Here is a 27,250-nt window from a genome sequence, read left to right as displayed (position 1 = left end):
GAATCTTATATGGATCATGCAATGGCAATGATTGCTCAAGAGTTGCACATGCAACCAAGGGATGCAGCACGTGCATACTTGGCTCGTACCGAGGATGCCTATGCAGAAAAGGCAACCATCCCACATGTCTTGGAATCCCCACAAGTGCCCGAACAAGAAGTTATGTCTAAGAGGATGAATCTCCATGCTATGGGAGAGGAACAATCAGTGACTTCACGCCATGCAGGAATATCTCATGTAGCCCGTGAAGGATACAATGTTTATGGCAGTGGTCAAAATGTATGTCAAATGCCATTGCCGGCTGAAAATGTACATGCACAACACATGCAACATGGGCTGCAATTTTCTGTTGGTGCAGGTATTCCGCGTATCTCTCATGCCACTCATGCCTTCGAGTGTGCTCGTGAGGGAGAAGCTATGGCTGAAAATGTATCAATGCATGTTGAGGGGCCAGCCATGCCTCATGCTTACAGGGCACATGTATCTATGCCTTATGCATCACCTTTTGGTCCAAAAATGATGCCAATTACAGGGACTGTCCCAATGGACAAACATGGGGGAAAACATGTTGAGATGCACACACATGCATCAAAGTCTCGTGACTTCAAAGCCGGAGACAAATCTGTGAAGTTTGACACATATCATGGAGAATATGATGCATCAAAGGCACTTGCTTTTATTGCCCAGTTTGATATTGCTTTCAGTGATGAGGATTTCACTCAGAAATCCATGATCCGGCATGTAAGCATGTTCATGAAAGGCACTGCTGCCCATTGGTGGCTCACGGAGAAGCTCTCACCGAATCCTGTTAGATCATGGGAAGAGTTCAAGGAGAGGTTCTATGCTCAATTCTTGCCTCCCAATGCATTGAATGAGATAACAATGAAGTGGGATTGGGTAAAGCAAAATGAGGGGGAATCGGTAAATGCATATGTACAAAAGTTTTGGAAAGTGCTCTTGGAGGTGTCTCCATTTATGCATGTCACCGAGGCGGAAAGGAAGAGAAGGTTTCAATCGGGATTGCAACCCGTGTACAAAGCGGGATTACAAATGTATCCTGGTCATACCTTACACCAATTAATCGCAGCCGCCACCGCCACCGAGCAATTGGAACTCAAATTGAGTCGATCCAATAAGGCTAAACCCTCATTTCAAGGCAAAGAGAGGGCTGTCCAAAACCTGCAAAATGATGGACAGCCACCTAAAAGGGACCAAAACCAAGCCAAATCAGGTTCAAAAGCTGAAAATAAGTTTGCTAACAAGCGCCCTTATAAGCCGGCAAACTTTGGTCTTAGTGCTGAGAAGAAGGAGCAATATATGCGTGAAGGCAAATGCTTTACTTGTGGCAGCACTGAGCACATGGCAAGAGCATGCCCAAATAAGAAGAACAAAGCTGAAAATGCTAATGTACCGAAGCCTAATGTGCATATGGTTCCGGATGTGCAGGGCAACACTTCACATGATAGCAAAGATAGGGTTGTATGTAAAGCTTGGGGACAGCTCAAAGATCAACCTGCTTTGTTCATGTTTGATGATTGTGCATCGGAGAATTTCATATCCACTCAGATGGCAGCTGCTTTGGGTATTGAAGTGGAGGACATGGGTCCTCAAATTGAAGCAGGGGCTGCCTTTGTTGGTAGAGAAGTGCAGGTCATGCCTATTTTTGGCAAGTTGCGCATACACATTCAAGGCTATGTGGATCATGAGGATTTTCTTGTGGCGCCTTTGAATGGCTGTGATGTATTGCTTGGAAAGCCTTGGCATACACGTATTGATCCGTGCAAGGCTTACAAGACTAACAGGATCACCTTCATGCATAAAGGCCGAGAACATGTAATTGATGCTGGTGAAGAGGGTGATACCATTCCCCTTGTATCTCATGTACAAATTAAGAAAGTAATGAAAAAGAGTGTTTTTGCGTACTTGATTTTTGTACGAGATCATGTTGAGAAAAATAATGTACATGTAAACACTCTTAGTAATGATAGGCTGAAATTTTTGCAAGAGCACAATGATTGTTTTGCTGATGAGTTACCAAACGAGTTACCACCTGTACGACCGGAAGATCATCGCATTGATCTTGTGCCGGGTAGCTCACCACCTAATAGGCCAGCCTATCGTGTAAGTGCATCCCAAAAAGAGGAGATCATGAAGCAAGTGAATGAGCTTCTTGAGAAGGGTTTGGTTCAGCCAAGCTCTTCCCCATATTGTTCACCCGTCCTCTTGGTTCAAAAGAAGGATGGATCCTTTCGTATGTGTGTGGATTATAGAGCTTTGAATAAGCTTACCATCAAGAATCGGTTTCCGATTCCACGCATAGACGACATTCTTGACAAGTTGGATGGATCGGCATGCTTTAGCCGAATTGATCTCAAGAGTGGATATCATCAAGTGCGTGTAGTGCCTCAGGATGTACACAAAACTGCTTTCAGGACAGCATTTGGGCTTTATGAGTATCTTGTTATGCCTTTTGGTCTTACAAATGCCCCGGCTACATTCAATAGAATGATGGATCGCATATTCCGTGGGTACAGGAAATTTACAGGTGTCTTTTTTGATGACATCCTAGTCTTCTCGAAGACCGAAGAAGAGCATAAAGCTCATTTGGCTATTGTTTTTGAAGAGCTCCATAAGCATAAACTCTTCATAAATGCAAAGAAGAGTGAGTTCTTCTTGTCAGAGATACATTATCTTGGGCATATTGTGTCCAAAGATGGAGTGCGAATGGATCCTGCAAAGATTGATGCAATTCGGAATTGGCCCGAATTGAGTTCGGTGCATGAGATCCGCAGTTTTCTTGGATTATGCTCTTACTACCGCAGGTTCATTCGGCACTTTGCATGGATTGCTTCTCCTTTGCATGATTTGACAAAGAAGAAGGCCGTGTTCAAATGGACTAATGTAGAGAGAGATGCATTCCTCAAATTGAAAGATGCAACTACTCATGGTCCAGTGTTGATTGTTCCGGATTTGCAAAAGCCTTTTTGTGTGGAATGTGATGCATCTAGAAATTGCATAGGGGCTGTCCTTAATCAAGAGGGACATGCCGTGGCTTATGAGAGTCGTAGATTGCATGATGCAGAGCTATCTCTTGGCATTTATGAGAAAGAGCTCTTGGCTGTAATTCATGCACTTACTATATGGAAACATTACCTTCTTGGGGCTGATTTCACTGTGAAGACAGATCACCAGAGTTTGAGATATTTTCTTACTCAAACTAAATTGTCAGAAAAGCATATGAGGATGGCCAATTTCCTCTCTATGTTTCATTTTCAGATCTTGCACACCCCGGGAAAGAAGAATGTAGTGGCCGATGCATTGTCACGAAAGCCGTATGTAGCAGCTATCTCGATTGCCTCTCATGGGGACTTGTCTATCATGCGTGATTTGTATCATACGGATTCTGATTTTGCCACTATTTGGGCTGATTTGATGGCTGGTCATGCACATGCCTCATATGTGATCAAAGAGGGTTATCTCATGAAAGATAATTGCCTATGTGTGGTGTCTGACATGAGGCAAAAGGTTTTGGATGAGTGCCATGCTCCTCCATATGCTGGTCATGCGGAAGGACATAGAGGCACATGTACGTGCATGTATCACCTGTCAAAAGGTCAAATTTGATAGGCAAAAGGCACCAGGTTTGCTTCAGCCATTGCCTATTCCCACGCAGCCATGGGAAAGTATTACAATGGATTTCATTATGGACTTGCCACGTACCCAACAGGGTAATGATGCAATTTGGACAATTGTGGACAGGTTTAGCAAGCAAGCTCATTTCTTGCCGGTCAAAAAGACCATCAAAGCTGAGCATATGATTAAAATATATCTTGCACAAGTGTTCAAACATCATGGAATGCCGAAGTCCATTGTGGGGGATAGAGATCCCATGCCTACAAGTCTCTTTTGGCGGGCCTTATTTGATAATATGGGTACCAAATTGGACTTCTCATCAGCTTATCACCCTCAAACGGATGGGCAAAGTGAGGCTGCAAATTCAGCCGTGTTGGATCTCTTGAAATGTTATGTGGCGGATCAGAAGTCTTCTTGGGAGAAGTACTTACCGCTTGTGGAATTTGCATACAACAACACGGTCCATGCATCTACGGGAAAGGCCCCGTTTGAGATTGTTTATGGTAAGGTGGTTTTGCCACCCATCCTTCGCACAAAGGATGAGATATTTGCAGCTGATGAGTATGTAAGAGACTTGGATATTGCTTTTGCTCAGGTGCGGACAGCCATTGCAAGGTCACAAGACAAGCATAAAAAGGCTGCCGACAAGCATAGAAGGCAATTGGATGTTAAAGAGAATGATTGGGTATTGCTGAAATTTGAGAAAGCAAGACTTGCAAAGAGGCCTGGCAAAGAGGGTGCATATCCTAAGCTTGCAACCAGGTACTATGGACCTTTTCGAGTGATCGAGAAGATCAATGAAGTGGCTTTCAGATTGGCATTACCTAGTCATTGGCACATACACAATGCTTTTCATGTGAGTCTCCTTCGCAAGTATGTAGGGCCGGAGCCCAGTGAAATGGTCATTGAGGATCCACCAGAAGTGGATGAGCTTGAGGAGATCTTGCAGCCAGAACAGATTGTGTATCACAAGGAACGCAAGCTTGCTGCAGGCAAAGTTGTGAGGCGTTACCTTGTGAAGTTTAAGAACTATCTTCCCATTGATGCTAAATGGGTAGATGAAGAGTTCTTCAAAGATTGCCCGCATGTGCTTCAGACATATTTGGATGCATTTCAGTTGCGGACAACTGTTTAGAAGCGGGGGGGAATGTCACCATTTGGCCACCCAAATGGTTCACTCTTGCTTTCACACTATGTACATATTGAATTGGTGTCCATGGTTTATGGAATATGCCTATGCAGGTGATTGACACGTGTCATGCTGTATAGTTGGATATGATATTCCGCTGGGACTTGATGTTATCATGCCCGGAATATCTGGAGGACTTGGCTTTCCACTGGGACTTGTGCCTTTGTGTACATGCCCGGAAACGCCTGGAGAACTTGGCTTTCCGCTGGGACTTGTGCCTTTGTGTACATGCCCGGAAACGCCTGGAGGATTGGCTTTCCACTGGGTCTGGTATCGCATATACTTGCCTGGAAACGCTTGGTCTTATATGGTTTCATGAACGGAAATTGCTCATGCCAATGCTGCATTGCATAGCATCTTTATGTGCTTGCCTGCAAATGAAATTGCATGCTGTTTTCATGCCTGCATGACCTATGTGTAGTTCCGGGTAAGGGGACGCCCGCCCGTGAACCGTGCGTGTGAAACTGTCTGCTGACATGGTTGTGTGGCATGTGAACATGTGGTAAGTATTTCCCGATCTAGGCTCAAATAGCCCTTAGGACTTGGCCAATATTTATAAGTGAGTGCGTTCCCACTTCATTAAAGTTTGGGCGCCCAAAAGTCACTTATAAATTATGACCGCTTCCAAGTTCACACTCACTGAAGTCCCGAGGTGGACAAGACTCAATGTCCAGGACCTGATCCTCCCCTTTTACTCATAAATGGGCATCTCCCCATGTCCTCTCACCTGATTGGACCCCAATTCACTTACTTATTAAGAGAAATTCGTGTTTTCTCTTCATAAGGATTTTTGGAGGCTGAAAACTCTGTTTTTCCACCATTTCTCTCCATTTCCAAGCTCTCCATAGCCATACCCAACTTGCTAGGGTGTTTTCCAAGCTTCCAAGAGTGTTTCCAAGTGCTAATCACTCTCCTACTCACTCCCAATGACTGAAATTCAGCAAAACAGCTCTCATTTTTGCTGTAATTTCTGGTCTTTTTGCTGAAAACCCTAATTTCAGCCTTCCTTTCTCAAGTTGAACCATAGGGGAAGCTTTCCCAAGGTTCCCTTCATCCTCTTGAAGACTTTTGTCGCGAAGGATTGCGGCAAATCGAAGATATCAACACTTCTAAAGCTTCCAACGCGAAGGCTTCCGCTTGCAACAACTTCTATGAAGACTGGTAAGCTAATTGGACAATGTGTTGTCATTACTTACTCAGTAGAAGGGCAGGACTCCTTGTTTAGTCGCCCTGTGTAGTATTTCTCTTGTCCTATGTGCTCTTGAAGATGTTGCTACCTTGCTTGGTAGAACATAGAGCCAATGGTAGAGAATATGGGCACTGAAGTCGGGCCGGGCATCAAGGCAGCTCCTTGGTGATCTACATCGACATACCATTGTTTTCTAAATGCTGAATTTCATATGCATTGGCATGGAGGATTTGGCAATGAATGCCCGTGAAGCTATGTATTGAATTTCTCCAATAGTAATACAATTTACTCAAGGGAGGGGTCGGCCGTTCCGGCTCATTGTGTGCCTCTTGTCAATTCAGCAATTTACTTCTTGTATTTGAGCAAGTGTCCTTCAAATCTTAGTGTATTTAAGTGTATTGATTAGCATTGTGTTCAACCAAGTTACAGGTGCTCACTATGATAGTGGTAGAAGCTCAAGGGCGGATGATGAGGTCATTTCCCCGCCTTGTGATACATCCTCCCCCGCCGCCTCCATCGGTGCCACCTCCATCGGTGCCGCCTCCGCCTCCGCCTCCTCAAAGAGACAAAGGCTTGAGTCTCCCATGAGGCAAGCCACTCTAGCCCAAGCCACCGGGGGGTTCTCTTCTTCTCTATCACATCTCCGAGAACGGCAACGGCTAGCGGATATAGAGATTGCACGCACCATTATTGAGTGCAATCTCTCATTCCATGTGCTCAAGGTAGATCAATGGAAGTCAATGGTGAAAGCCATTGCAAATGTGGGCCCATGTGAAGGATGGACCGGCGTCTCCTATCATGACATGCGCACGAAGAGGCTTGTGGACGAGAGGGAAAGAATCGATAGATCTCTCAATCCGGTGCGGGCGGCATGGTCCAAGTATGGGTGTAGCATCCTCTCCGACGGATGGAGTGACCGGAAGAAGAGAGGCATCATCAATATACTTGTCTCTTGCCCTCTTGGCACATACTTTGTGCGGGGCGTGGATTCCGGAAAGGCGGGGAGGAAAACATCGGGTGCATTCATATATCGCCATATCAAGCAAGCCATCATGGAGGTAAGTTTCAACTTTCAAATTGCACTAAAGTCTTTAAAGTTTAGGCTTTAGTATATGTGATATGATCATATGTGGCTATATCATGAGTCATGACTCAAGTCTCATACTGCATACGCTCATTGCATCCATTCATGTGCATTGTGACATGTAGGTTGGATCGAAGAACGTGGTGCAAGTCATCACCGACAACGCTTCAAATTGCCGTCGGCGGATGGGGAAGTTGCTCGAGAAGGAATGTCCCTCCATAGTATGGACGCCTTGTGCCTCCCATTGCATTGACTTGCTCATGGAGGATATGGGCAAGTTAGTGTGGATGAAGGAAGTAATGACCGAAGCTATCTCTATTGTTACCTTCTTCACCACAAAGGTGAAGGTGCTTGCCATGTTCCGCGAACATAGCAAGTTGGAATTGAAGAAGCCTTCATCTACACGCTTCGCCTACATGTGGCTCCTCTTGGAGCGCCTCCACGATGTGAAATCCTCCCTTCGCCAAACAGTGGTCTCCACAATGTGGAATGAGTGGGATGAGCGAGAATCGGCGGAGGCCAAAGCCATGCAACGGCTTTGCCTAAAGGAGGAGTTTTGGCAGTCGGTCCGCACTATTGTCATTGCGGTCACGCCCTTCTATAGGGTATTGCGGATGACCGACATGGAGGGAGCCACCATGGGCCTTCTTGTTCACTTCATGAGAGAGGCCATAGCAGAGTTATGCGTTTCTCCTTCCATCGACGAGGAGAAGCGCGATGGTATGTTGTGGCCATTGTGGAGAAGAGATGGAAGTAGATGCGAAGACCTATCCATGGTCTTGCCGCTTTATTGCATCCGGCCTACAAATCACCCGCCCTCTTCACCAACGTGGAGCTACTTGAAGCCCGAGATGCTTACTTGCCCAAAGCATTGCCGGAGGATCGCCATGGGAAGTTCCTTGAGGAGCTCATAAGCTACAATGACCAAAGGGGAGGAGCCGCGTTTGCATCTACTACCTGTTGGAAGAGGGATCCCTTGTGAAGCCCCTCTTTTGGTGGGAGACATTTGGGTATGCGCTCTCAAGCCTCCAAAAGGTGGCTTTGAGAATCCTAGCTCAGGATTGCTCTTCAGGTGCATGTGAGAGGAACTGGAGTTCCTACTCACTTGTACACACGAAGTTACGTAATCGCTTGAGCACGCAACAGTTAGAGCGGCTAGTGTATTGCCGCGCTAACTTGCGCATGCTGCGCGCAATGCAAAAGATGGAATCGGCAAGACAGGTATAAGTTACAACTTATAAGTTATAAGTTATAAGCATTCAAATTTCAAACTTCAATGTTTATTGAAATTTGGAACCAAATTCTAATACATTGCTTGTCACTTGATCATTGTACAATGTAGGTGAATGTGGATGCATTCAAGCTCACAGGGGGCACTCTTCAGAGTGTAAACAAAGTGCAGGATGAGGAGGAGGAGAGGATCTATGCAGAGATCTATCGAGAGCTCGAGTCGTTTGATCGACGACCTACTCGCACTCGTCGTGGGCGTGGAGGTAGTGGCAGAGGAGTGCAAGTAGGAAGCCGTGGATGCACGGTTCGTGGTGCTCCTAGGGACATAGTGCATACCTATGTGCGGCGTGGATCGGGTAGCTCCACACTCGCTCTTGCAGATGAGGATGCTCCCTTTGGCTTCTCACATGAGCTTAGAGAGCCCGAGTTCGATGATGAGGGCAACCTTCTTAGCGATGGCGACTTCGGCGAGGCCACTGATGTGTCCTCTTCTCATGAGGATGATTTCAGCGAGAGCTCTGATAGTGATGCCTTTGTCTAGACTCTAGTCTCTCCTTGGGCCTTGGCTCTAGCCTCTCTTTTTGTACTCGCGCCTAGCGCGCATGATCGCATCGCACCTCTATACTTTATGTACTTTTGTTTGTCACTTCAAACTTGTTTAGTTGTTTTTAATGATATTTTGGTTTGAAACAACTTCTCTAGACTCTACCCTTCCAAATTGAAAATGTCTATGTTTGTAGGTGTTCTTTAATTTAAAAAACCGTATTTTATCGTACCGTATCCCAAAATTTCATATCGTACCGAATATTCCCGTACGGTATCGTACCGTACGGTATCGTATTTTCGTACCGTGACAACTATGGCTATAACTATGCCAGTCTCTAGAATGGTTGTCACACAGCCTGTCATCCCACTGGCTGCATATCACCCATGATCTCACCAACCATGCCAGTCGTGTAAGTGTGGGGCCTATCCCCCAGGCAGGTCATCAGTGTTCACCGCCTCACTAGATGAGCTCGATATCTCAACAGGTTAGCCACGCATGGATACACTCGCTGGGTGTGCCGTGTGTCTACAGACTTGAAGCAAGGCGGAAAGCCTGTGAAGACGTTGGAGGCGTTGGGAGAATGAGGCTAGGAAGCCTTGATAAACATGAGAATGTGAACAGTGTGACCGGGTGTCACAGGTTCGTGAGTGTTATTAGCCTCATGGGCAGGCTGGTGGAGGGACTGGTGGTCACAACCCCGTGAGTGTCTTTTGGCTATGTGGCTGAAGGCCAGTGGACTTTTGTACGCATATTGGATCTAACTTGGAAAATGAAATGCAGGCCGGTGGTGAATTCCTATGCACCAGTGATCTTGTATAAGGAAGCTGACTCCTTTTGTATAATGTAACGTTGAAAAAGAAGGGGGGGGGGGGTTGGCCTTTCTTCGACCCCTAGTGTGATGTACTATTCAAAGTATTTGTGATTGTGTTTATGTCATGTTTAATTGTTCGTACTCTTGTCTACAGTTTATTTGTTTCCTAGAAACATGACTCCCAGAGAGAGAGAGAGAGAGAGAGAGAGAGAGAGAGAGAGTGCTATTAATGTCTAAAAGACTGAAGGGTTTATGAGACTGAAACTGTTACAATATATCCATGAAGTGACTAAATGATGGAAAAACAAAAAAAACCAACTAATACAATGATATAATGTGATGGGTTAATGTGGATCTTCGTCATGATTCATCAGTGCTTGGATTGAGGCTCTCCATGTCCATTGCCTGTGGAGAGGCACTCCTATGTCTCTGGAGGATCTCTCGGAGCTGAACCTGTCAAGTGGAGGATTTTCTTGGACTAGTCAGTCTCGGGTGTGTAGCTCGTGCTGCATCTTAGGAGGGGGGGTTGCACATGGACTGCTAATGTGTGCACCCTGGTCAGTCGGGTAGGAGCATCAGGGTCAGAGCTCTCTAGTGTTTTCCGGTAGGAACCTTCACGGATGAAAGAAGCTCGTTGTTGGAATGAATTCTTGCCCTCCTGCTCATCACGCTGTGTGTAATATCCCACATAGTGGGTTGGGGTCAACTTGAACCCTCTATATAGGGCTAAATGCCCATTGGTCTCCCCTTATCCCCCACCGTTATGGTGGTTCATAGGATCTTTAGGTGGGGGGGGGGGGGGGTGGCCTTCCGCTCTGCATGTGGTGTTTGCTGTTCCACATTCTTTCATGGCATCAGAGCCTTGTTCGGCTGCTGCCCTGCCTTCTTCATGGAGTCGGGCTTCGCATCCAGGGGGGGTGTTGGATTGAATTCTTGCCCTCTTGCTCCTCACATTGCCGTGTGGCAGTGTAGTATCCCACATAGTGGGTTGGGGTCAACCCTCTATATAGGGCTAAATGCCTTTTGATCTCCCCTTATCCCCCACCTTTATGGTGGTTCACGGGATCTTCAATTTTTTTTTTTTTGGGGGGGGGGGGGGGGGATGGGGATGGACGGTTGTTGGCCTTCCACTCTGTGCGTGGTGCTCTGCTGCTCCGCGTTCTTTCACTCGTGATGGAGAACTATGAGGTATCTGAAGTCTGCGTATGTGCCCTCACATAGCTGATCTCTGTGGCCACGCAGCTCCATTGGGTAGAGTCGGAGGCATCGCTGGTCTGGGAAGTCAATGACTTGAGATAGTCGGCCAAATCCCTCCTTGTGATTCGTGAAGAAGCAATAAAACTTCCCTTGTATTTCTCAATACACTGGTAATCTGAAAAGTTAGTGCTCTTCCATCTTGACCTCGAATGAAGAAAATAGAGAGAGAGAGAGAGAGAGAGAGAGAGAGAGAGAGAGAGAGAGGAGATGAAGCTATTTTGATCTACTATGTCTGGTGGATGTCAGGTCTTGGAATACTTTGGAGGGCAAGTAAGTATCTATGACCGTATCGTGGACATGATGGTTTATAAAATAGCAGGTTCACTTGGGGATCAAACATGTGCAAAGCTGGCGTGCTCTCTGATTGATTGGATACTTTACAGCCAAGATATCAAACATGCACGCAAAGTATATAATCGGTAAGGCCATCTTATTCACCATTTTTATTTGATTGCTTCTCTAGTCTTAATTTGCCTATGATATTCCTTGTTCGGCATCTTTTCATCAACATTTTGATTCCCCACCTACTTTACCTCTTTCACATAATTGTTGCCCCAAGTTTAACATTCATCCTTTAGCCTTTCTTCTCCTTATTTTATCTTATTGCTTCTTGTTTTCTATGGCTGTGCTGAATGCTTTTGTACAGTAAGTGGGTTATCCTGGTTCGGCTTTCTTAAACTAGGCAGAGTGACTACAAAATTAATTGGGGAAACAATGCTATTGCACTTTTTCTCACTTTCTTCTCCTCGTGTGTTAAAGATGACTTAACTGTATTGGAAGGCAATTTAAATTTGTAGTTGTAGTCTCAAAATTCTCAACTTTTTGCATGCCCATTCCATCCCCTCATTAAGTGTATTTCTTCTTAGGCAAGTGTGAGGCTTTTGGTACAGTTTCCATTCAGGTCAACCAGGTGGGGGCCTGCCGACAAGGACCGTTCCTTCTTTGAGCATGATGAGCAAGACGAAACTCCCATCAGCCTCCATTGACCTTGCTTGCAAGCCAACGTGCAAATCACTGCATTACTTGCCTGCAAACCCTCCTAGGTGCTGCCCATATCCTTGGAGCTTGCCTTCTCCTGAATCCAGTTTCTCTCTGCATGCACCTCACATCTTCATCCCACACCAGGCCTTGCTATATTGTGTCATGCTGGCCAGTACACTCCCTGCCTACACATGCTTTTGGGTGGTTGTTGCCTGGCGTTTGATTTTCTCTATTAGTACATGCAGAGGAGCTTCAATGGGATTGAGCAATAGATGAAATTCAGCTATATTGTACATTGGAAGCCCAATGTCACCTCGCTCCTCACTGAATAGAGACTGGGCCAGCCAATTGCCAGGTCCAGTTGGAGCCAAAGGTAACATGGGATTCCACGTTGTGAAATGGGCAGGCCAATCAGTGCAGACGGACAGTTGGCACAGGTCGGGTAGAGTATCAGCAGGCTGACTCCATCCTGATGGCCGACCAGCACACTAGGGCTCCTCTAATTAGGACCCTCAGCCCCTCATTCCATCCTGATGGCCGATCATCAGGTTAAGGTCAAAAACTTGATGTTCAGGGCATGTCTCCACAATCTGCTTTATTGTTAATTGGACATTGAGCTGTCTAAGTGTAGCTACGTTTGCTCAATTACATAGTCTGTTTCCTTTGAAATCAGTGAGTTTCTGTGCAAATCAAGACTGGAGAGATTTGTTTGATTTTGTAGTAGCTATGGTGTGGTACTTTTGACTTCCCGCAACTTTCTCAGTTATGACATTGCTTACTGTGACTTTTGACTTAGTTCAGGATTTTGGCCCTTCCTGGTCCAAGCATAGAGCTTTACAAGCATTGCATCGGCATTGAATGCCGGATGTCAGCAATGGGGTCCGAGGATGCCGTGAAATGTATGAGAAGACTGTTTCAGTCTGCAGTAGAGAAGCACAGCCAAGATGCAGAATTATGGCTAGAATATTGCTCTCAAGAGATGAAGGTGAACTATATTCGAGGTTTTTCTTTGTGCGAATCCCAAACAGAATATTCAATAAAGATTTGTTAGTTGCATTTGTGGCAAGACAGCTGGAACTTCTTTTCTAAAAAATATTCATCCACATTTGTGAGAAGAAACAATTGCTTTAAGCCTATAATTGAATCAACTGTTGAATGCAGGTGGGCAATCTTGATGCAGCGGGTAGTATATATTGGTGTGCTAAAAAGACGTTGAATGACCCCTTAGCCTTTATTGAAGGCCATCAGCGTCTACTGTCCAAAGAAGGGGATTAATAGACATCAGGTGTTTTGCTGTAGGCAAATGCCTGTTGTCACTTACCTGTGCTATAGGCTTCAGCAGACACCAGGGATCAGCCAGACCTTTTGAAGATATTCTGGCTAGAAAGCAAAAAAAAAAAAAAAAATTTACTCCAATTCTGGCATTTTAAACCTTGCTACGAAAGACACCACAGGTCTTAATGATTTGGGTGCAGTTCTTCATGATTCCTTCCATTGGCTACATGAAGAAATGATTTTTGCATCAATTTGTCTAGATTTGGTGCATGTAAGGGCGGCTTCAGGTTGCTGGCTGGATAAATTTTGCAGCTGTGGTGGCAACTTGGGAGAGAGAGGGGTCCTTTGGATTTTATCTTCACACCATCTGCACTGGGCTCACAAACTGTGGATAGATTTCCAGGTTTTTTGTCCAGCATGGTCAGCTTGGCGTTATGCTTTGGAGGGTTCAAAGTTTCTTTTCACAATGGGCCTGGTGTTGTCTGAACCCCACACCATCAATAGAGAGGAGTGCTTTCACCAGTGTGTGGCGCTTCAAGAGTGTCATGTTTGTGTTACTAAGCTTCATATTGATAATGCATTATCTCAAAGAAGACACTCCTTCAAAAACGTGCAGTTTGTTTTCCTTTACGCTCTTTGTGATCGTCAAAGGAGCAGGTGGTATTTGATATAAACTGCATCAATAAACAGCCCTTATAGAGAGCTCCAGGAGGCGTTTTTAAGGCCTAAACCTTGTAATTTCGAGCCTTTACCATCAGGTTTAGAGGTTACAACCGTTCTCACAATTAATAATATACCAAAATACGAGAGTTGATATTTTGGTATTACTTAGAGGTTAGAGCTTGGGAGGTGATCTCCATCTCTATTGGCGAGGTTTTGGGTCTCCATAATGGTTGGACAGAGTAGATCGAGGCGAGAAATAACTTGGCATGTTTGTTTTTAACATCATGGTATGTGCCGCTTCTGCAATGTGTCTATTTTTTGTTCTCCAACACTATTTTGTTCTGAAGTGTATCTTCATGTAAATTGTTTCTTGATTTTTTTCTTTCTCAAGAAATCATTAAACTCGTTAAAAAAATACTCCTTCACCATCTGATCTCAGGAATTTTATTTATACACTTTTTTTTTCTTCGACCAAGGTTTTAAGTTTTTATGAAAGTGAGTAAACACTTTACTTTTCTCATTTATAAAATAAATCCACACTTTCCTAGTGTGATCATTAATGAATGTAATATGATACTTACAACTTGCATTTGTTACTTGTTTGGTTTTTATACATTCGAATGTATAACAACCAATGGCCTTGTATGGACGTGGATAGTTACAGACGATGTGAGGTCCACGTTTTCTAAGATAACATTATGACTTTTCTTAGTGTCAATCAAGGTTGGCCATGTAATTAGATGGTATTTTTGGGGAAGCCCTAGCTAAAAACAAATGGTAGGAAATCATTTACAAATAGGAATTTGTAACTTGTTTTTCTTTCAAAGAGATGGTATCGAATTAAAATTTAGTTTATGTCATATTGAGATCATGGTTTAAACATGGATTTTCTCGTTGAGAATCAATGGACTATATCAACTTGATTTAACAGATGCATCCATTATTATAATTACAAAAAAAAGCATCCATGGAACTCTCTATAAATCAAATGCAAATAAATAATCAAAGAAGAATTTTCTAATTTTAACCTTACGTCTTCTTTTGGGTTTGCAATACGAGACCTATACTTCTCACGTCTTTACTTTGGCAATCACATTTCTCCTTAGGTGTTTCCTTTAAGCTCTTTTTACTATGGGTTCTCTTTTTGCGTGTGGTCCTTGGATTTTTTATATAGATATTCTATTATAGTCTTGTCTTTGCGATTTGTCTCCCTTTCATACTTTTTTTATTGCATGTGAATTTTCTAATTTTAACCTTATATCTTCTTTCAGGTTTGCAATATGAGACCTTCTATGCTTCTCAGCTTTTTTTGTTGGCAATCACATTTCTTCTTAGGCATTTCTTTTAAGTTTTTTTTACTATGGGTCCTCTTTTTGCAATATGAGACCTTCTATGCTTCTCAGCTATTTACTTTGGCAATCACATTTCTTCTTAGGCATTTCTTTTAAGCTCTTTTTACTATGGGTCCTCTTTTTGAGTGTGGTCCTTGGATTTTTTAAATAGATATTCTATTATAGCCTTGTCTTTGTGATTTGTCTTTCTTCTGTACTTTTTTTATTGCATGCGTAGAATCGCAGTCCAGGAGAAGGGAGAACACAATGATCGCTAAAAAGGCTTTCGATTTTTTCAACAAGTGGCCTTTACTATAGTCACCTCTTTTAAATGAGGTTTTTATTTTGTTTTTTTTTGTTTTGCTGGATGAGTAATGTCTTGGACTACATAGAGACAGGTGCTACGCATAGACTTCATGATGTAGCTGAACCATTTAATACATGACTTTATCGACAGGTTGTTGGGTCTCATTTATTCATGCAATATGAGGCCAAATATGCAATACGATGCCATACATTCAGTATGAGGTCTCCCAGTTATCTTTGTCTCCACTTCGGCACATTTTTCACGTTGATCCATAAGATCCGTGTGATTTCTCATAATTGAGTAATTGGAGGAAGATTAAGCGAACTTGAATTTGGAGGAGGAGAGCCATATACCAAACTGTCTTGCTTAGTATACTTTCATTATCTTAGCCACATCAAGACTATATTAACAATGTGATCTAAGGTCCTCATCTACTTCTCTATTCTCTTGGATCTGTGAACACCTTCTTACTCTTCTTCTCTATTCTATTGGATTTGCTCTCTTGTATTCTCTTGGATGTGATCCTTTATTCTATTAGATATGCTCCTCTATTCTGTTGGATTACTCCTTCATTCTCTTGGATTTATTGCTTCATCCTTTTAGGATATGGTCCATTATGTTCTCTGCTTTATCATGATGAATCCACCTCTTATGGATCTGGTATTGTTACTTGTTAGCTATGTCTATTGAACTTCTTCTTTGTTAAAGAATAGTGTGGAGAGAGATTGTTTCATGAACACCACATCACGATTGATAATTATCTTCTTTATTTTCGAGTTGTATAATGGAGTTGTATTGGTCCACTTCAATTCCAACTATATCCAAAGAAGATACACTTCTTGCTCTGAGAATCCCACTTGGTTTCGGATTAGTTTGGCGAACATGCACAAAGTAGTCACAATCAAATGTTATAAAATATGTAACTAAAGGTTTCTTACTAAAATCATCTTCCTAAGGTGTCATGCTCTTTGTGTTGCCTTTCTGTTAAGGATATGCAGTGTAGTGTTAATTGTGTCAGCCCAAAAGGTATTAAATATTCCTTTCCCTTTAAGCATACTCTATGCCATTTCCAAAGCTGTGTGATTCTTGCACTCTACAACACTATTTTATCATGGATTATGAGCCAGTGTTATATCTCTTTTGTTCCCATGCTCCTTGCCCTAGGCATTGAATTCTCCTCCTTGATTTGTTTTAAATGTCTTTAACTTCTTTCCTGTTTTATTCTCCTCAAAACTATGCCATATTTTGAATTTTTCAAAAGCTTTGGTCTGATATTTAAGAAAATAAACCCATATTTTGAATTTTTCAAAAGCTTTAGTCTAATACCGAAGAAATTAAACCCACATCTTCCTACTGAAGTAACGAAAGTAGGAAGAACCACCTAATGTAGTAGTTGGCATTTTACGACAAAAATCTACATGGAAAAGCTCTAGGGGTGTCTTTGCACACGATTCTGACTCTCTTATGCTGATGTTTCTTGACAAAATTCACATGCATCTGCATCTCAAAAAATGCTGGTAGATGTGCCACAATCCTAGTTCTTTGCATCTTCGTCAAGATTACAAAACTTCAATGCCTTCATGCCATAGCTTGCTTGTGTTGAGATCCACTTGGGCTGTAAAAGGTGAAAACTCGTATAAATTATTACCCTAGATTCCTCTCTCCATGACATTGCCTGTTGACAATTATGATGACTGCACTAGTCTTATTAAATAGAATCTTCAATTCTCCGATAACATTATTGCTGGCATCTCTGATGATTGCACCAATCTTATTGAAGAGAACCTTCAAGTCACATGTAGCTACTATTATGGCCGTTGCCAATAGACAATAGATTCCTCTTGATGTTTGCATATAAAGGATATATAATAACTTCTTAGTATAATCATTGATAGAAACAAAAGAAATAGTACTTGTTTCCATGGGTGGGCATTTGTCATCATTCTAAGGATTGACTATCCTATAGGCTTGAGGGTTCTATAGTAGCCCTTTTGATTGGGTCATATGTTGGAATGCTCTATTTATCGATGATCCATGAATGATTGGGTGTTGAGGAATGTTCTTTCTTTACATAGATCTCTTTGATTACTATAAACAATTCCAATTTTGTTTCAATCCTTCAAAGGCTTCAAAGTGCCATTCTTCCTTCATGTGCTTCCTTCAATCTACATTATTTGTTTATATGAACATGCTTGTTGTAGTAGAAACACTATGTCTTTGATTTATTTTTCTTCTTAAAGGCGTTAGGGTTATTGGAGACCCTAATGTTCTTTCTTTACATAGATCTCTTTGATTACTATAAACAATTCCAATTTTGTTTCAATCCTTCAAAGGCTTCAAAGTGTCATTCTTCCTTCAATCTACATTATTTGTTTATATGAACATGCTTGTTGTAGTAGAAACACTATGTCTTTGATTTATTTTTCTTCTTAAAGGCAATAGGGTTATTGGAGACCCTCGTCATACTTTTCTTTTCATTTGTGGAGAACGTGTTGCCACCATCTATGGCTTTAAAATGCATCTCCTAAACTCCTCAAAAGTAAGAGGTGGGTTGCATATCTACCTGTCATACTTTGGGGAGAGTCAAACTGTGGAGGTGGGGGAAGGGGCGAGATCTTATTTTATTTGGGAGTGGACTTACATTAGTGATTCCTCCTCCCACTTCCTTGCCCTTCCTCTAATTTGTTGTTCTATTTTTGTTAGCTGGGAATCTTGGGCCTTGCCCTTCTTTGCGTCCTCTTTTGGTTGTTGGGGCCCTTATTCCTTCTTTGCATCCTCTTTTCATGTTTGGGGCCCTTATACCTTGCCCTTGTTTGCACCCACTGCTTCCTCTTTCTATCATTTTGTTGGGGCTCTTGGGTCTTGCTCTTCTTCGCTCCCTCTTGACTGCTTACATCAACACCTCCATCCAAGATGCCTTTGACCACATGTCCATCATAGGAAGTGGGCAAAGCTGCGTTCATGTCATCACCTTTAAAGTATTGTCCCAACGCATTTACCCGAATTATGGGTGTGCCTTTGGGTTGTGGGTTGTGGTGATGGAGTAAGTCTGGATGATCGGGCGGCTCAGATTCGTCCGAGGAATCTGAGGTAGCGCTCTCCTCCACAGAAGCCTGTAGTTTGCATTCCATCCAATTCCATAAATTTGGACTACCTTTTAACAAGTTTCCTATATGCATTTGGATTTGGGAGGAAAGGAAGCCAGAGAGGTTGGCCAGGTCGCGTTGATGAGTAGGAGCTTTTGGAGGGGCGGGGCCTTGATCATAGGGTGGACTAGCAATAGTATATGGAAGTTCAATTTGGTACTTATTTGACAGGGCTGGAGGTTGAGATTTGGTTGCCCATAGATTTGGATCAAGGCAAGTTTTTAGAATACTAATGCCACTCCACTTAGTCGAATTATAAGCAATTAGGCTCAATTTTTTGGTTTTCTACTCTCTTTAAGTTCACTAATCACACTAACTATAGTAGATTAATAATAATTAGTAAAAATTAAAAGATAGTTTATGGTTTTTTGTGTTTTTTGAGAGATTAGGGTTTTATCTAACAATGCTAACCTACTTATGCAAAGGAGTTAAGCAAAAAAATAAGATTAAGCTAAAATTGACCAAAAAAAGTCTAGGTTTAAGCAAATACCCTCTTGATTAGTGTTAAAACCCTAAGATTTCTGTAAATAATCATCATGCATAAATATGCATAAACCAGGCATAAACTCATCCACCCGACCACCCTCGAGCCCAAGGGTGCACACATAAATACAATGAAGTACCACACATACCTTACCTTGGTGTCCCATACTACCAAGAGATATGACATCATTTCTAGCAGCACATAGCTCTAGTGTGAAATGGCATGAGATAAGATACCATCCTCTACACAAGAGAACCATCCCTTGAGTGTGCCCCAAGTCCCTATTATATAGAAGGGCCCTCAAGTGACTCTTGACTCTCCATTTCCCATGTGTGACCCTTGGATGCCTAGCCCTAACCTCAATCCTTAAGGTTAGCCCTAATCCATGCTCCACTAGAGTTTGTATGCTTCCATGCTCCCATGCTCACAAGCCTAATGTGGGTTAGCGTCCTAGTATATGCACATATAATGTGCACATAACATACTTCTCCTCTCTCAAAACATTGTACTCTTGCAATAAAAAAAAAAGAAATCTGCGCTGAACATTCTCAACCGACTCCCAAGTCGAATCCTCTATTTTCCTATCTTTCCACTTAATTTTAACCTTAGGGATTAGTCGACTACAAAGTTTCATTTTCCTAAATTCAAGTATCTTTTCAGGTTCATGTGGAACATAGGATCACTCTTTGACTTCAATGAGTTCTTGAGGAGTAACTGTGTTATCCTCACCTCTCAGTTTCTCTTTCAATCTAGTGACATGAAAGACTGGATGAACTCTAACATGTGGAGGCAATTTTAATTCATACACAACCGTGCCAAATTCAACGTATAACTCGAAATGGACCACAATATCTAGGAGATTATTTCGAGCATTTTCTTGTTGATAAAGTTTGAGAGTCTTTAGGATTTTTTAAATCAACCAACACTCCTGGTTCAAAAGACCGAGGTGAGCGTCCTCTATCAGCATAAAACCATGCCCTATCTTGAGCACTCCTGATAAAATCCAGAGCTTCGGTCAGCATTTCCTACATATCACGCAAGAAATCCCTCGATGCATCAAGCTCAATGTCCTTAAGACCGACATCAATAGGTGCCCTGGGTTGATACCCATAAATAGACTAAAACTAGTAGCTGTATGTTTATAACTGTTATAGGCAAATTCCATCAATGGAAGATATTTTTTCCAACTCGATGGTTTTCCAGACACAGATGTACATGAAGCATATCCTCTATAATCTGATTCACACACTATGTTTGTCCATCAGTCTGTGGATGATCAGAGGAACTCATACCCAAAGTAGTTTCCTCGTTGTTAACCATTCGGAATAAAGTAGAAAGACATGGCATTATAACGGCAGGAATCAAGGATCCATTGACGGCTCGACGTACCCACATCTGCACAGGGATTTATCGGCGTCCCGAGTTACCCATATCAACATAGAGAGTCATCAACGTCTTGATGAGTCACATATGTACATCTATAAACCATCAGGTGGACTGTATAAATCACCTAAAGGACGGAACTAGAGAAAGAAATGCCAACAAAGGAAGAATCCAAAATTCCTTAATCCGAACACAACAAGATAAACTTGTTGAACTCTAAAGAAGAGATTTCAACAAGTGAAAATGCCGATGAGATTACACCCATCAAAACATGCAGACTATAGATAAAAGAAGTTTATCTAAAGAACGCCTACATTACAACTTCAAGTGAATTCAGAAAATGAGATTGTCTTTGAATGTTGGGGCAACATGCCAAGTAATGTTAGCAAGGCAACAATCTTGAGCCCAAATTATCCGATAATATAATATATGTGAGGACCAATTCATCAATCCGGAGTATATTAACGTGGTGTTGTTCAAGCAAAACTCCAAAGTAAGAAAGTGAAACACATGTGTATAGCACTCATTAAAAACCCCTAGACACAAGTGATCTAGGCAAAACCTGATGAGTCCATATAAAACTCGGAAACCATCCAATAAAATCCACCAAAACAACTAGATCAACTAACCTATGATAGAATTTGTCTTAGGCTCAGGAAATTAAGCATAGACCACACTTGAACATTCCACCAAACCTATCTTATGGCATTCCAAACCTATATTTTTTCACAAAATTTTTAGCAATTAAATTTGCTAAAATACCAATTTCTAAGATTTCTAAAAATAATTTCTAAAATATTTCTAATTTCTCATGAGAATCCCATTGTTCACGAAATTTCCAATTCGACCCGACAATTCTCAAATCCAATAAAAATTTATAATTTTAATGGATATTCTAATTTTTTGGGCAAGAAAATAGATTTTTAAAAGAATTTGAATGATCATGGGTGCCCGAATGGACACACTACATGCCAATCACCAATCCCAGATTTTCCAAAAAATTAAAATAACCTTTGTCTAATTTGTCACTAATTTCCAAGAATTTTTTTAAAAATTTATTTTACCCCAAACATATTAGAATACGAACGGTCCAAAAATTTCAGAATCCCAATGGTTTTCCCAGAATATGGAAAGCCAACAGTTTCAGGAAAATGAAGACAAAAAAAAAAATCAGAATGTGAAAGGTCAAAAGTTCTTGGAATTTGGAAGGTCAAAAGATCCCCAAAATTCAGAAGGTCAATAGGTTTCTTGGGAATTGGAAAGCCAAAAGACTCCAAAAGAAAATTTTTAAGAAAATTTCAGAGAAGATTTTTTTTAATCTCTTATTTTTTAAACCTTTTTCCCCAAGCTTTTTCGAAAAGTTTTTTTTAAAAATAAAAAAACTCTTTTTTAATATTTTAAAGCTTTAATTAAAAGCTTATAAATTTAATTTTAGGGAGGGGAGCTTTTTTCCGCCCGGCTGCCTGCAGCGCCCCCCCCACGTTGCGAATACTGAGAGAGAGAGAGAGGAGGAGAGCTCCTCTCTCCTCCCCTTCTTCTCCATTTCAACATTCTCTCTCTCTTCATCTCCTCCTTCTCTGTTATTATAGAGGAGGATTAAGGTTTAATTGATTTTTAAATCATAATTAAAACTTAATTATGATTAGCATTAATCAAAATATGCCGTTTAAGAGATGTTCACACATGCGGGAGAAAAATAGAAGAAAATTTTAGCTTTGAGAGGAGAAAATAATCCCACGCACATGGGAGAGAACTTAATGCATCAATTGGCTGCCCCACACTGCATTCCAGCAGAAATTTGGTAATATTTTGATAGCATCTCCGCAGAAAACCTTCCAAAATGCATAAAAAATACATTTTTACCATAAAAATATTCTAAAATTTTCTAAATAATTAGGAAAAAATCTCAAAAAATGTAGAAATTCAGGGAATTTATTCTACGAAGAATATCCGGGGTAAAATGTATGGTATTTTTGTAAAAATTCTATAAATGCTTATTTTAAATAAAAAATTTTATATAGAAAAAATAGCATTGAACTCACGAAATTCCCCCACAACATCGATTCATCCATTGAAAGAAGAAACACACGTTCCAACCACCATATCAACGATCCACGTGCGTAATCACCAAAATAAAGCAACAAAATAATATTTTTATTTAGTAATATTAAAATTTACTTTAAAAAATGCTAAAAATTAGAATAAGAAAGAAAAAATAACAATTAACTAGATATTGCTCTGATACCACTATTAAATTCCTAAGATGTCTCTAGATAATCATCATGCATAAACATGCATAAACCAGGCATAAACTCATCCACCCGACCATCCCCGAGCCTAAGGGTGCACACATAAAAACAATGAAGTACCACATACCTTACCTTCGTGTCCCATACCACCAAGAGATATGACATCATTCTAGCAGCACATAGCTCTAGTGTGAAATGGCATAAGAGTAGATATCATCCTCTACACAAGAGAACCATCCCTTGAGTGTGCCCTATGTCCCTTGAGTGTGCCCTATGTCCCTATTATATATAGGAGGCCCCTCAAGTGACTCTTGACTCTCCATTTCCCATGTGTGACCCTTGGATGCCTGACCCTAACCTCAACCCTTAAGGTTATCCCTAACCCATGCTCCAATAGAGCTTGTTCTCATGCTCCCATGCTCACAAGCCTAATGTGGGTTAGCCTCCTAGTATATGCACATACAATGTACACATAATAATTAGGCTCTCTAATCATCCAAATCTCAAATTTTTTCACTTAAACAAGTAGTAATCCTACTCTAAATACAAAGCTATACAAGAATCACAACAAGAAACTCAACAAAAACCATGCAAACATCAAAAAATCAAAAATTGAATGCTAAAGAGCTTACCGGGCACACCGGGCTGTGGAGGCTCCGTCGGATCCGAATCAAAGACGGCGTAGATAAGTAGCGGATTGGTGCTCCCCGACAGCGGCGCCAAAGATGTTAAGGAAACCCTACTCTAACGTTACATGGGAAGTTGCCTATCCGCCGAGCTCAAGCATGGCTCAAGAGCTCCACCGTAGCCGCTCGTCACCACCGTCCTCTCGCACTTGTTGTCACACCGAGGCAGTTGCTTTAATCCTACGCGTGATGCAAGCTCTCTCGCGAAGATCGTGTGGGATCTCCGCGGAAGAGGATTGCGTTGGTTAGCCTAATCACTCAATAAAGAGAGAGAAAGAAAGCAAGAGGGAACAAGTGATTAGCACTCCCAAACCCAAACCCTAAGCATATTACACATGCTAGACTAGAGTTACAAGAGAGAGGGAGAGAGAGAGAACACTCCACATCTATTGCACAAATGGGAGAATGAGTTACAAATAAGAGAAATTGGTTTTTAAAGTTCTAAGCCTTTTCCCACTAGGCCACCCGGGAGTAAGTGACCCGGGGCGCCCAAAACATAGTTATAAGGCTTTTCTCTATGGTTTGGCCAACTGATCAAGATCCTCTTATCTGTGCTTTGAAGCTGAATACTTGGAAGCATCTTTAGGGCGTTTCCCTCATCAAATGATGGGATTTACAATATATAGCGTTGACGTCCATTACATAAGTGTACGGACATAGTTGTCGTAGGAATGTGTTAACCAATATGTGGTTAACATTGAGAGTAATCCAAAGCTTTATTCATTAATCCGGTGTATCTATTTTTTGTGTTTAAGGATTTTTTGAGCCTTGTCAAGCTTACGGACAAAGATAAGATTACTCTGAGCTAGTGTCATTTACTAAAACTTCACTATGGCAGCTTATGCTCCCTCACATCCATAAAGACATTTCTAAATATATTATATTCAAATTTTCTCTTATTATTCTTTAGCTTCTCTAGTGTCCTAGATCCTTTAATGTGTTTATACTCAAACCTATTAGGTTGGAATAACCAAGTTTTCTTAAAGTATCACCTTACCAATAGTATATAGCCATGGTAGACCAAATAACTTTATGCGATGAGGTTTAAGACCTTTGAACCATAGCTTGGAAATAGTACAATATCCCTTCTTGCTAATTCCAATTGTATCAGAAGACTCCACCACCTCCTTTGGCTTCACCAAATCATGAAGATCATGCAAAACTTCTTTAGCAACTATCCTACAAAGATCAGAACACTTTGGAAGCTTAACATCTCAATCACATCATAGTTATTGATTGAGGACTTGAGCATAACAATCCTATCATTATGTTTTCAATTGAAATCTTCTCTGCAATAGGGTGGGCCTACGAGAAGCATGTCATTAATGTATAAAATTACTTCTTTTTACATAGAGGGTACTCTCAGTTGGATTGTTGCAAAATACCATTTGCAACCAAGTATGCATTTATCTTTTCATACCATGCTCTAGGAGTCTGCTTAAAGTTTTCTTAACCTACATACTTTAGACTCATGTCCACTCTAAAAAAAACCACAAGGCTAAGATACATAAACTTCCTCATCCAAATCACCATTCAAGAAGGAATTCTTCGTATCTAATAGATTTAGATTCTAACCTTGATGTGCTACCAATGCAATAATACACCTAATTATAGTCATGCAAGATTTGGATGCAAAGGACTCATCATAATGACTTTTTATCATAATGTAAATTTGCCAAATACCAAGTGTCATTTTTAAGGATTGAGTCGTACTCATCTTGAATAGCCTGCATTCAATGATCATTTTCATGTGCTTTCTTAAAGAAAACATGTTTCTCTTCATTGCATATACTTGCAATGAGAGCATGATCCATAAAAGAATAATATTCATGATGATGAGAACCTACACGTGTCCTTCTAGGAAAAGGAGTAGTTAATTCAAAAATAATGCTATCTCGCAATGTTTGCCAATCATTTTGGCATACTCTTGATGCATGTATGGCTGCACTTTTCTCATCCACTACATCATCCTTAATTACTTCATCAATATGTTGACCTGTGGGGTAAAATTCAAGCATGGGTTGGACTGCAAATCAATTGGTATGGTCTAATTTGCAGCACCTTGTTGAGCATTTATTTGCTCCACATATTGCTGCCTAGCATTGTACAAATGTAGGAGTGTATCAAAGACATCGTGTGAGCATGTATTTTGCTATTTTTTAAAAAACATAAAAGTATGGCTTAAACTGCATTCTCAAAAAGACATCTCTCCTTACCAAAATTTGCCTTGCGGCGGCTAGATGGTATACTCTTTTCTTTTTGAGCATTATCCCACAAATGCATTTTACTGCCTTATCATCCAGCAAGACAACCAAAAATACAAGATCATAATAAGCAAGACAACCAAAAATACAAGATCATAATAAGCAAGACAACCAAAAACATGCAAATGAGCTACATAGAGCTTTGTGCCATTACAAGGCCTTGGTGGGACATTTGTTTAGCATATATGTGACACACATAACTTCCTCCAACCAAAAAACATGAGGCAAACCTTGGTCTTTAACCATGCCATGTGCAATCTCTATGAGGCAACCAAAAAACATGAGTCAAACCTTGGACTTTAACCATGCAATGTGCAATCTCTATGAGGTTTGTTTTTCCTCTCAACCACACCATTTTTCTTAGGTGTGTATGGCATCGTGCATTGATGTTTTATAACTCTTCCAACCATATATGCATGAAAATCCTTTGACATTACACCCCTCCTTGATTCGTACAAAGGGTGCTAACTTTACATGAAGACACATTTTCAGCCATAGAAAAAAAGTGTCTAAAGCATGTACAAACCTCTCACTTTTCTCTCAATGGATACACCCAGGTGTGCCTGGAGTAGTCATCAATAAAATTCATAAATTAGAGATGTCCCCCAATCGATGGTGTTCTCATAGGACCACATACATCATAATGTATAAGCTGTAGTTTATGGAAATCCCTGATCCATCTTTTAGTCATGATGTCCGTTGCATCTTTCCCAAAATGCATCCCAAAAATACACTTGCTTATGCTCTTGTGCTTTATAATAAGGCAGTGCAATGTAATAAGTTAGATAATAAGGTAATAAAATACATTTTGTGGGATAGAGATTTGAAAGCAAAGGGTATAGACTCTACCATCCGACCACAAAGCAAATTTCGGTGATAAGCTATATAATAAGGCGATAAAGTGCATTTTTGTGGAATAGAGCTTAGAAAGCAAAGAATATAGACTCTACCATCCATCCACAAAGTAAATTTTGGTGAGTAGAGATGCTTTCTTTGTTGAGAACTTAGTTTAGCCCATGCTTTTATGCAAAAAGTAACAAAATGTATGCTTACCACATGACATCTTTGATACACTCCTACCCTTGTACAATGATTGGCAACCATATGTAGAGCAAATAAATGCTTAAAAAGAAGCTACAAATCAATCCATACTGGTTGAAAATCAGCTTGAATTTCAGCCCACAAATCAGCCTATTAATGAGCTAATTGTGGATATTGTAGTGGGGATGAGAAAAGGGCAGCCATACATGCATCCAAGAGAATGCCAAAATGGATGGTGTAGACATTGGGGGATAGCAAATTAGCTACTCCTTTACCTAGAAGGACATGTGCACGCTCTTATCATGCATCTTATTCTTTTGTGGATCATGCTCTCATTGCTAGTATATACAATGAAGAGGAACCTATTTCCTTTGAGGAAACATAGAAAAATAATCATTGGATGCTGGGACATGTAGGATGAGTATGACTCAATACTTAAAAATGACACTTGGTATTTAGAAAATTTACCGTATGGTGGTAAATAGCCCATTGATACAAAG

At 41.2% G+C, this 27,250-nt stretch overlaps 1 protein-coding gene and 1 pseudogene across 2 annotated transcripts in view; both read left to right on the top strand.

The window, feature by feature from the left end:
* LOC147628182 (U3 small nucleolar RNA-associated-like protein) overlaps positions 1 to 14,173 on the top strand; it is a 67,869-nt gene extending 53,696 nt beyond the window's left edge. The window contains exons 4-6 of one of the 2 annotated variants that reach the window (XM_086813225.1): positions 11,187 to 11,359; positions 12,723 to 12,906; positions 13,083 to 14,173. In XM_086813225.1, coding sequence (XP_086669351.1) covers positions 11,187 to 11,359; positions 12,723 to 12,906; positions 13,083 to 13,196 — 471 coding nt within the window. In that variant the 3' untranslated portion in view covers positions 13,197 to 14,173. Of the gene's footprint in view, positions 1 to 11,186; positions 11,360 to 12,722; positions 12,923 to 13,082 lie in introns of both variants that reach the window. The other variant, XM_086813226.1, reaches the window with a different exon arrangement.
* LOC147628183 (uncharacterized) lies at positions 7,724 to 8,989 on the top strand (annotated as a pseudogene).
* Positions 14,174 to 27,250: the final 13,077 nt, after the last annotated feature.

Source organism: Cibotium barometz, chromosome 19 (assembly GCF_041138505.1).
Source record: "Cibotium barometz isolate CiBa-2024 chromosome 19, ASM4113850v1, whole genome shotgun sequence".
NCBI lineage: Eukaryota > Viridiplantae > Streptophyta > Polypodiopsida > Cyatheales > Cibotiaceae > Cibotium > Cibotium barometz.
The sequence above is the reverse complement of the archived record's forward strand: the minus strand, read 5'-3'. Positions and strand labels throughout refer to the sequence as shown.